A 12202-nucleotide genomic window follows, 5' to 3' on the forward strand; every position below is an offset into this window, starting at 1 on the left:
AACCAAAACTTTGACTCTCAAATTAGAAATTAATAGAAAGAATTGAGGATTGAAAACTTACAGATAGTTTAGATAGACGATTCCTAACATGACTGCATTATTACATTTTGAAAATGTGTTCTAAATCAAAATATGGTGAAAAAGATGAATGTACAGAGTGTCGAGCTTATTTTCTGGGTTTTCTTTGTTTTCAACTCAAATTGCAGTTTGTAACCTATATAGAGTGATTAGGTACATGATTTAACAGTTAAATTGATTTCCAATTGATTTGTGAAGTAGACTTGTAACAAACTGGAGACATGAAGTATGTAAATTATTTTCATGTGAAGAAAAAGAAAAAAAATTGATAGTTACTTCTAACATAATGGGATTCCCTATTTTTATTTTTAATAAATATTAATAGTAAATACCCTAATAATATTAATAATAATTCTAATAAAATAACTAAATAATATCATAAAAATGATAATAAATAAAAATAAGAATTCGTTTAAATCATATATAAATTTTAATCTTAATTATCTTGTACATTATTTTACATTTTCAATTCAAATGACTATTTTGTATTTTATTAATACAACTTAATATGCGCTCTTATATTTATACATGTATATATATTTACATATTTATTTACACACAATTGTTCGTGAATCGTCAAAAATAGTCACAGGTTAAATGAATCTATATAAATAGTTCAAACATTTCGAGACTCAACATTACAGGCTTTGCTTATTGTGTTGGAACATATAAAGATTAAGTTTTAATTTGGTCGGAAATTTCCGGGTCGTCACATCAACCCCGTATGCTGGGTTGTCGGTGGACTCTCAAATCCGCCACCCTATCAGAATCGATACGATACCGATGTGGGTTACCCATGACTAAGGTCGGAGGTTCGAATATTGATAGTCCTTAAACCCTTTTATACACTCAAGCGTAGGTTCACCTTGACAACATGAAAATATGCTTGATCATTTAGTGCCATCCGTGGGACCGGTTATGTGAACAAATGATGATTGGAATTTGTGTTTTATATGGTTTATTATATCTTTTTTCCGTAAAGCTTTTTTGTTTAATTAATCGGTCACTTTCAGGTTTTCAATATTGTCGGCAAGTATGGGTAGAGGAAACAAGAATGCCAAAAATCAGGGGCGACCGGATTCTCGAGTAAGTCCAGGGTTTCAAACACCTACAACGACTGTTATCAACACACCACCGACACCACCTGCATCAGTCAAAGGCACATCGAAGCCTCCATCGACATTAAATGTCCAAATAGGACCATCTGCATTAGAAACGGTTTCAAAAGAACCATCTAAGAATTGGTGGCACTCTCCCGATGGAAGCGTGTTAGAAACAGGAACTAGCTTCAAACCATTTGAAGATCTACCGCTAAAAAATTTGAGCTTTGGTTCTCCAAGCGAAACCATTCCACCAGGTTTTAAAGTTAAAACTACCTGTGTGGGCACTATACCAATCATCACTTCAGTCGAACCCGAAACTCCTATCGAGAGGGTTACCACAGAGAATGCTCAGGAAAGAATAAGACAGATGGGCATGAGAAACCCAGATGGTTCATATATTATGCTGACACCGCAACAAGGGTCAATGGCATATACATCTTCGCAACCAATTTCTAATGCTGCAAGCAATCAGTACAGCAGGACGCAATATGTCCCGACTCAATCCGACAACTTTATATCTCAGTTGCAACAAGTTGCGCTACCGCATTTGGCACCAGCTTTTAATGAACCAGCACGAGTACAAGAGTTTATGAACAACTGGTTCGCGATAATGCAAGGACCAAAAGCTAAAAAAAGTCTTGAGTTAGCTCCTACAACAAAAAAATTTGTGCCGCATATTCCAAATCATCCTTTTATAGTGACGCTTGTGTTACCGTTAACATTGGGAAGTTACGATGGATTGTTAGAACCAGATGATTTTTTACAAAAATTTAAAGGAACCGCAAGAACATACAGCTGGGGTGACGCAGTAGCATGCCATATGCTACCAATAGTTTTGCAGGGTGTAGCAAGGGAATGGTTCAACAAATTGCCAACCCAAAGCATTACAGGCTTTGCGGATTTGCGTTCAAGATTCCTATTAAATTTCCATAATCTGCGTGCCTACAAAAGACGCACGTTGAATGCCACAATATCAAATAAAAACTAAAAGAAAGCTTGAGGGAAATCATGGATAGGTACACCAAGGAAGTGGCCAAAATACAAGACTTCCCAGAAAGTCAGAAGGTGTTCGGCTTTATACATTGCATAGACACAGAAAGACATCTCTCTTTGTGGTAGCGGTTGCGCAGAAGAATGCCAGAAACTTTCGCAGAAGCTATAAAAGAAACGCATGATTACATGCGTGCGCAAGAGGACATAAAGCAAAATTATGGAAATACTACTTCAAATATGGATATTCATGACGATTATTATCGGACACAAGGAAGAACGTCAGAATCTGGTAAGCGTTATAGTAGTAATGGGCTGTCCAGAGGCGGTAACTACAATAATGATAAATACAGCAAGTTTAACAATAACAAGGGGGAGGAAGCCAAAGGTATAAAAATAACCACGCTGATAATGTTGCATTGATATAAGAAATATTGGCTACGGAGGCAGTATGCAAAAGTTTTGATCCCCCGATACTTTTGTCAAAATATGGGAATAGAGACAAAAGCAAATTTTGCGACTTTCATGATGATTATGGTCATGAAACCAATGAATGTCAGTATCTAATCGAAAAGGTAGTTGCTGAACTCAAAAGAGGAAGATTACAACACTCGAAAAAGGGTGGAAAAGCATCAAGTGAGAAGCCAAAAGGAGAAAAAGTGTATCCATGGCAAAGAAAGAATGATGGAAGGGAAACATAGAAAACTATCAACATGGTCATCAGTGGACGAGCAAATCAGCGACGCAAAATAGAATTGTTAGAGGAATGGGAAAACGCTCCCATCATATTCCCGACGATAGCGCAAGAACCATCAGATGCGCCCATCACAATTAAAGGGCGCGTTAAAGTCCGTGGGTACATCATAAAACGATTGCACATAGATAATGGTTGCGGCATCGATATAATGTATGAACATTGTTTTCGGTTGCTGCCAGGAATGGTACGGGCAAAACTAATAGCTCCTAGCACCGCATTATCATGGTTTTCTGGGGAATCCGCATGGCCAATTGCGATCATTGAGTTGGAATTAGAACTAGTAGATGATGATAATAAGGAGTTAGTAAGAAGTACAACAGTAGAATTTGCTGTAGTAAGATCTTACTCAAAATATAATGCGCTCTTAGGACGCACAACATTGTAAAAGTTGGCAGCCATTCCTTCCACGGTGCATGGTCTTATAAAATTCCCAACTCCATTGGGAATCGTGACGATAAGGTCAAAAACACAGGACGCAAGTGTTGCTGCTGTAGAACAAGCTGAAAAACAGCCAAATGAAGAGGAGCAGCTGCGGAGCTGCATGATCATCGCAAATCCGCAGTATCCGAACCAAAAAATCAAGATCGATGGAGGATTGTCTGATGAAACAAAGTTTAAACTACGTAACATACTAGCTTCTAACACAGACGTCTTTGCATGGAAAGAAGCAGATATGACCAGTGTGCCAAGGGAAATAGATGAACATAAGCTTAATGCAAACCCAAGTCTAACGCCAGTACGCCAAAAGAAACGTGGTATGGCTCCAGAAAGAAGCGAATGGTTAAAGGCAGAAGTCGACAAACTGGTTAAAGCAAACATATTGCGAGAAGTGTAGTGCCAAACTTGGGTAGCAAACCCGGTACTGGTGAAAAAGCCCGATGGATCTTGGCGCATGTGCATTGTTTTCACAGATATTAATAAGGCATGTCCAAAGGATAACTATCCTTTACCAGAAATAGACTGGAAAGTTGAATCACTAGCTGGTTTCCGGTACAACTGATTTTTGGATGCGTATAAAGGATACCATCAGATACAGATGGCCGCAGATGATGAAGACAAAACTGCCTTTCACACCAGCCAAGGCATTTATTGTTATACAAAGATGTCGTTTGGTTTAAAGAATGCTGGAGAAACATACCAACGCATAATAGACGAGGCTTTTAAAAGTCAAATTGGCAGAAATTTACGAGCGTATGTTGACGATTTGGTGATAAAAAGCACAACAGAGCAAAGTTTATTGGATGATATATTAGAAATGTTTACGTCATTAAGAAAGATAAACATGAAGCTCAATCCATCAAAATGTAGCTTTGGAGAAGAAGACGGGAAATTTCTCGGCCATATAATCACTGAACGCTGGATACGCGCAAATCCAAAGAAAATAGAAGCCATCGAAAGTATGCCATCACCAAGAAGTAAGAAGGAGGTGCAAAATTTGACGGGTAAATTGGCCGAGTTAATAAGATTCTTGTCAAAATCCACAGAACTATTGTTGCCCTTTTTCGGGACGTTGAATTTTTTTTTAAAGAAGACGGATTTCAAATGGACAGAGGAAGCGGAAGTTGCTTTTCAAGAGATGAAAAAGTTGTTAAAGTAATTACCGACGATGACTACGCCGATTGCAGGAGAGACATTAATACTTTACTTAGCGGCATCAAAAGAAGCGATAAGTTCAGTATTGATAGCAAACAGGGGGCAGGTACACACTTCAAACTAAAACTTAGTTATTTCTTACTCAATAGACATTTAAAATTATACGTATTATGCTATGCGAACAGGTACAAATGCCTGTGTATTTTGTTAGTAAAGCCTTAACAGAAAGCAAATTAAATTACCCTGCCATCGAAAAACTTGTTTATGCGCTTGTGCATACGGCCAGACAAACCAATAGAGCAGGTTCGGCAAAAAAAAAATATTAGTAAAAGCCTAAAATTGCTTGAAAAAATTCTTGCAATTTCACATTCGCTATCAATTGTTGAGCAGGTGCTATACATACCAGAAAATTCTGGTCGCATGGCCAAATGGGCTATTGAATTAGGTGAGCACGAGATAAGTTTCACACCAATAAGTGCGATGAAAGGGCATGTCCTAGCATATTATCTGACTGAAACAGCCAGAGATATTGAAATCTCACACGAATCAAAAGAAATACCACCTCCACCCAAACAGTTGTGGAAAATGCACACAGATGGGAAGTGTGGTCTAGAAGGCGCAGAGGCGGGAATAGTCCTGAAAAGTCCAGAAGGAGAGGAGTATACCTTCGCGCTGCGTTTTAGCTTCCCGGTAACAAATAATGAGGCTGAGTATGAAGCATTACTATCTGGAATGTGCGTAGCAATATACTTGGAAGTAAAAGAGTTGTCGGTATTTGTTGATTCACAGTTAGTGGCAAATTAATTCAACGGAATATTTGAAGCACATTAGGAGTTAATCTAAAAATATCTGAAGCTTGTGCAAGAACTTGCAGTAAACTTTGATGTCTTCCCGATAATGCAGGTTTCAAGAACGTTGAATAAAAAGGCGGATGCGCTTAGTAAGTTGACTGCTTTAACGTTCAGTCATATCAAAAATTAAATTTGAGTGGAAGAAGTGAAAGTCAAATACATTGACACAGACTGCATATCTGCCGCAGTCGAAGAAGATGAGCCAAGTTGGATGACACCGATAGTGGAATTTTTGAACACCGGAACATTACCACTAGAATCAATAGAGGCAAGAAAGATTAAAATGAAACACCAATGTATTTGCTAAACAAAGGAGTACTATATACAAATTCTTTCTTGGGACCTCATTTACGATGTCTTAATCCAACTCAAGCAGAATCAATTATCCGAGAAGTGCATGAAGGGATGTGCGCTATGCATTCAGGACACAAAACGGTGGCATCCAAGATAATGCGGCTTGGATACTATTGGCCTTCAATGTATAGAGATGCCTCAGAAGTAATACGCAAATGTAGGTCATGTCAGCTGCATGCACCGGTAAGCAAAGCTCCGCGACATCCAATGATACCAGTCGCGTCTCCATGGCCATTCTGCAAATGGGCAATCGATATAGTGGGACCATTCCCCGCAGGACCAGGAGTGGTAAAGTTTTTGGTCGTAACCATAGATTACTTTACAAAGTGGGTAGAGGCCAAACCGATCAAAAAAATTCCGGGCAAATAAGTCCGCAATTTTTTATGGGAAAACATCGTTTGTCTGTTCGGAATACCAAATGAAATAGTGAGTGACAATGGTACAGAATTTAAAGGGAACCCATTTAGTGACTGGTGCGAAGAATTGAATATAAAGCAAACATTCACATCAGTTGCATACCCTCAGGAAAACGGCCAATGTGAAGTAACAAATTAAGATATCGTATTAGGTATCAAAGCAAGACTTGCGCTGTGCCGAAAGGGATGGATAAATGAACTACCAAATGTGTTATGGGAACACCGCACAACCCCAAAGGGCGAAACTAATGAAACACCTTTCAGCTTGGTGTACGGGTCCGAGGCAGTAATACCCACGGAAATAAATGTGCCAACAATGCGCATAGTTTCCTTCGATGAAAGTAGCAATAGCGAAGAACTGCGTGAAAATATAAATTTGGTTGAAGAGCGCAGGGAAATGGCGCCAATAAAAGAAGCAATCAACAAGCAAAGAATCGCAAACTACTATAATAAATGCGTAAAACCATTATCTTTCCAGTTGGATGATTTGGTGTGGCGAATGAATGAAGCAAGCAGAGTAGAAGACACAGGTAAACTTGGACCCAAATGGGAAGGGCCATACAAGGTTATTGGTGTAAGCGATACAGGGGCATATCGGTTAGCAAGTTTAGATGGAAGAGCAATAAAATGCACCTGGCATGCACAAACACTCAAACGGTGCTACATATGAAAAACAACAGAGGGATTGATCACCCCAAAAAAAGCTGTTTGAATTTTTTTATTATGTAATTTTCCATTTTCAATTGTAAACATGACAACTAAGTGTTGATCAAAAAATGTTTGAAATAAATTGAGTCATTCAGTTTAAGCTAATAACTTTTGTATTTTTACATTTGTAGATTGCATGCCCCTAAGCTGCACAGGGACACTGATAGTTTGAGCAGAGTGTATATAATACTATTAAATTTTACAAGGAAATACTATTAAATACGATACAATTTTACACAAGATATTTATTTATTTAGAGAATGGATATACTTAAACCTTGCTACAACACTTATAGGCAGTGTACCTAATCGTACAGTAGTGTAGTTTTTAGTAAGTCCGGTTCGTTCCACAGGGAAAATCTTTAAACAAAGCTTAACGCTATATTAGTTTACTTTTATAAAAATGCAAATATATATATAAGTAATATTTTTATTATAAAGGGGGGTTTTTACCGTTTAATGACCGGTTTGTCGATTTTAAAACTTTAGTCGCAGTTAAAACCAAATGTAAAATAATAAATAAATACAAGACTTAATTTAAAGCGTAAAGTAAATAACGATAATGAAATTGCGAATAATAAAAGTGCGATAAAATAAACTTGCGATAATTAAAAAGTACGATAATTAAAAGTGCAATTAAATAAAATAACAATAAAAATGCGATAATTAGAAGTGCAATTAAATATAAAATAAAGGAAATTAAATATGAAATAAAAGAATTATGCTAATTTAAACTTCCGTAACCATGATGTTTGACGTGTTGATTTTAGTTTTATGCCCATGGGTTAATTGTCCTTTGTCCTGGATTATTTAATATGTCCGTCTGGTTTTTGTCCATAACAGTCCATCAGTCATAAATATAAAGTGCGAGTGTCCTCGTCAAATTATCCTTATACCCAAAGTTAAATATTCTAACTAATTGGGGACTTAAACTGTAACAAGATTTTAATACTTTGTTTAATAATTACACCAGGATGTCGACTGAGTGTAACCCAAGGTTTTAATATTTTGTTATCAATTATACCAAGTGTCCTTGTACATAATTTCACCCCTGTTTTAATTATTCTAGTGGCTATTAATCCATTCCCGTATCCGGTTACATGAACGATTATTCGTACATATAAATACCCCGCCCATCGTGTCCGATCGAGTGTATATGGTAATTTATAGGGACGCCCAATTGTAAATCTTTATATTAACATTAACAAACTATCATTTAGTTAAACAAATATAAAGCCCATTAATAGCCCATAGTCTAATTTCCACAAGTGTCGTTCCTTTGTCCAAACCCCAATTATGGTACAAAGCCCAATTACCTAATTTTAGTAATTAGCCCAACATCATGATTACTTCGGATTAAATAAGCATAATAATAACTTAGCTACGAGACATTAAATTAAAAAGGTTGAACATAACTTACAATGATTAAAAATAGCTTAGCGTTACACGGACAGAATTTCGACTTACACCCTTACAACATTCGCTAACATACCCTTATTATTAGGATTAAAATTAAAATTAAAATATAAATATAAATATTTACGTATAGATATAGAGAGGATGGATATATGATTGTGAAAAATGATCAGAATTCGGTTGGCTTTATAGGGAATTGAGTTCGGGGATACTCCGCGACTCGCGGCAATTTTTGCCTTCAAACTACGCGAGTCGCGGAGTTTGAAAATACAGCTCACCTACTTTGGAGTCTTTCTTGCCGACGGATTTTTATTATATATATAATATATAAATAATTATAAGAATTATTTAAATATTATATTATATTTATGTGCATAGTTGACTTGTAATTTTTAGTCCGTTGCGTCGAGCGTTGAGAGTTGACTCTGGTCCCGGTTCCAGATTTTCGAACGTCCTTGCGTACAATTTAATATCTTGTACTTTGCGTTTTGAATCTTGTACTTTTGTAATTTCGAGACGTTTCTTATCAATAATTGGAACCTCTTTGATTGTATTTTGTACTTTTGAGCTTTTTGGTCGTTTGCGTCTTCAATTCGTCGAATCTGTCTTTTATCTTCACCTTTTATTATTTAAACGAATATCACTTTTAAATAGAACAATTGCAACTAAAAGCTTGTCTTTCTTGAGGAATAATGCTATGAAATATATGTTCGTTTTTAGCATTATCAAATATTCCCACACTTGAGCGTTGCTTGTCCTCAAGCAATATCGTCTTGAAATACTAGAATCACTTCTTTATTCTTCACACTTTGTACATCAGTGATTTCTATACGGCGGTATAAACAATGGTAGTAACGATATGGTTTACAGTCCCACATGACTATAAAAATTTAGATCCATTAAGGAAATTGGATCTTTATGAAAACATTTGATCTTGTGAAAATTAAATTTAGTTTTTACCCTAGATAAGTTTTCCGGAATAACCCTTCACCTGTGTTTGCAAAATATTTTTGTGGGTTTGGTGGGTTTCAGATTTGAAAATTTTAGCTCAAAACTTATGGTTTTGTGTCACCCATTTGCTAACCTTGTATTTGGAAAGCAACACGTCCAGTTTACTTGTCCCGTATATTACCTTTCGGTAAACTACCGTCCGGTTGTAAAGGAAAGCGTTGAACAAGCAATTGTTAAGGCAATGTCCCCTGACATGCTTTTAATTATGGTCTATAACGTGTCAGACGCAATTACTATCCTTGGTAGGAGCAATAGTAAAGCTCATCCTTATAATTTTTCGGTCTGGCACAAGGTCCTGTCTTTGAACACTATGCAACCACCGTTCTTACGGTTGACACCCGATTTAGTTCAGGTGACCTAATGAATTCCAGGTGAATTTCTAGGATTTTACGTTCAATGGTAATGAACGCATTGAAAATGGGTTTTCAAAAAACAAATCGGTTTATAATTTGATCAAAATATTTTCTCGTTCAAGCTCGAGTTTAGATATCATTGAATTCCATGAGTTTGAATTCTCAATCTTTAAGGTCAATCTCAAGGATTGAGTAATATCAGTCTTAAAAGCTGATTTTTAATCTTTAAGGAGATTATCCTTTCTGGGGATCTGATTCATTAGTCTTATCCAGCTAATTTGCATGGTGCCCCCCATTGTACGAGATAAATCCTTCTCATGGTTAGGATAAATCTGACCACTTGGTGACCCTGTTTAATGCTGAGGTCCGTGGATCTCCTGCTGATTTTAGTGATGACTTTTCTAGATTTTTCGTCAACCTACAGCTGGTCTGGACGACAACTTCATGACCTAAATCAAGAAGCGCGTTTCTTTTTCGGAAGACTTTACTTCCTTTTAATGATGGAATTGATTCATCGTGTAGATCCATCTTTCTTACAGTAAATCAGGTAAAAAAATTTTAGTTTAGTCCAAAGCAAAAGTATTTTCAGTTATTTGTACAAAAATATGTGACATATGTTTTGAATAACTTGGAGAATTTTCCCACACTTGGCTTTTATTTTCCTTTTTATTGTCCTCTATTCCATTTTAAATGAATTTTAACATTCTGGTTTGTTTCTCAATTTATGTCCTTTCCGTGGTAACAATAATTTCGGTGTTAAAACCTAGTTTTATCGTTCATTAATATGTATAAACATGATTTTGAGTTCATTTAATTGAAAATTTTGAAAAATTTTACTAGAATTGGGTAGTTAGTATATAAGACTAGGGCTGTTATTTATTATCAGAGAGCACTAGATTCTAATACAACTACTGCTTTACTATTATTTTTAATGGTAACCAAGTGTTTAAGATAAAAATTATAAAATTCGAAAGAATTTAACCCCTTCCCACACTTAAGATCTTGCAATGCCCTCATTTGCAAGAAATCAGTAACAATTTAAATTATTGAGGGTGATTTGTGTGAAAATGATTAAATTTTTACCAAAGTTTCCAAATATATTGGCGTTTGTTTGCTGAATGATAAATGGTGCACATCATTTGTTCATTCCGTCTTGTTGTTATTTCACATATATTTTGCATCTTGTCGTCAAAATTAGTTGCTTTTGCTGAACTTAATGCCAGTCTTTGAAAATGCGTTGTTTTACCCTGTTGTGTACATAAGATAAACTGCAAACATATATACATATTTTTGAAGTTTGGTATGTTACCCCACATTCAAAAATTATTAAAATCTAAGAATAAAAGTTAGAAAATTATAAAAACTATTACAATATTAACATAAGTATTAAACGTATCAACATTACAAATAATAAAATAAAAAAAAAACTAAGTAGACTAGGGATGATACTGATACCAATAGGGGTTCCATGCATAACCATAGGTGCTATAAAATGCTTCGGCAGGGTTATACGTAGGATACGGTGGTTGCATCTCTATAGACCAGGGAGGAAATATGGGCTTTGTAGTAGGAATATAGTTTCTACCTATATGTTGGCAATAAGCTATGATTTGGTTTTGATGAACTTGCCAATCTTCAAATGCTCTATGTCTAGCATTTTCGTACTCCTGTGAAGCTATAAACCTTTGCATTTCTTGCATTTCATTTCCCCCTCCTACATTACCTTGCTGTTGGTTTCTCTCAACCTGTGGATGTCTACCATGGTATTGTACTGCGGCGTTATTTCGCCTCTTCAAAACTTTCACACCATGGTATACATTTAAACCTATTGTATCGCGGGGTTCTGGTTCTTCGACTAATAATCCCCCCCGACTTATATCCACACCGAGATATTCAGCAATCAAAGTAATAAATATACCACCTCCTATTATGCTATGCGGTCTCATCCCCCTAACCATAGCTGATAAATAATAACCCACATAATACGGTATACTTACAGTGCTTTGTGGGTCTCGAATACACATATGGTAAAACATTCCTGTTCATTTACCTTTTCCTTGTTCTTACCTCTTTGTGTAATCGAATTAGCTAAAAACCTATGAATTATTCTTAATTCAGCTCTATCTATATCCAAATAAGAGTAATTTCCCCCTTTGAATCGGTGATGGCTTGTCATTTGACTCCATACACCATGTGTATCAAAATTTTCATCTATCTTTCTACCATTTAGTATCAACCCTCTACAATCGGCAGATGCTAACTCCTCAGGCGTATATATACGTAAAGTCTGAGACATGTCTAGTAAAGACATGTGGCGCATCGAACCTCCTAACAAAAATCTAATAAAAGATCGATCGGTTAAACTATCTACCCGATCATTTAATTCTATACTACACAACAATTCTTCACACCATACTTTATATACAGGTCTATGCATGGTGAATAAACGTACCCAGTCATTAAAAGTATAATTACCATACCTCTGTGCAAGTAATTCCCTAATTGGCCTGGCCAATTCTACAGCTTCTAATGGTCCCCATTCTATGACCCTAGGTACCTCAACAACTTTAGAG

The 12202-nt window shown here is 36.1% G+C and overlaps 3 protein-coding genes across 3 annotated transcripts; all 3 read left to right on the plus strand.

The window, feature by feature from the left end:
- The first annotated feature begins 2884 nt into the window (after positions 1–2884).
- On the plus strand, positions 2885–3763 carry LOC139900517 (uncharacterized). The gene is made up of 2 exons (XM_071883284.1): positions 2885–3232; positions 3317–3763. Exons 1-2 carry the CDS (start codon positions 2885–2887, stop codon positions 3761–3763), a joined length of 795 nt encoding a protein of 264 aa, XP_071739385.1.
- A 771-nt stretch (positions 3764–4534) lies between these two features.
- Positions 4535–5502, plus strand: LOC139900529 (uncharacterized). Its single transcript, XM_071883297.1, has 4 exons — positions 4535–4627; positions 4707–4829; positions 4912–5292; positions 5425–5502. The coding sequence occupies exons 1-4, from the start codon at positions 4535–4537 to the stop codon at positions 5500–5502; spliced, it is 675 nt and encodes a 224-aa protein (XP_071739398.1).
- A 164-nt stretch (positions 5503–5666) lies between these two features.
- On the plus strand, positions 5667–6812 carry LOC139900537 (uncharacterized). Its single transcript, XM_071883303.1, has 2 exons — positions 5667–5883; positions 6295–6812. The coding sequence occupies exons 1-2, from the start codon at positions 5667–5669 to the stop codon at positions 6810–6812; spliced, it is 735 nt and encodes a 244-aa protein (XP_071739404.1).
- The last annotated feature ends 5390 nt before the right edge of the window (positions 6813–12202 follow it).

The sequence above is a fragment of the Rutidosis leptorrhynchoides genome, chromosome 1 (assembly GCF_046630445.1).
Source record: "Rutidosis leptorrhynchoides isolate AG116_Rl617_1_P2 chromosome 1, CSIRO_AGI_Rlap_v1, whole genome shotgun sequence".
Taxonomy (NCBI): Eukaryota; Viridiplantae; Streptophyta; class Magnoliopsida; order Asterales; family Asteraceae; genus Rutidosis; species Rutidosis leptorrhynchoides.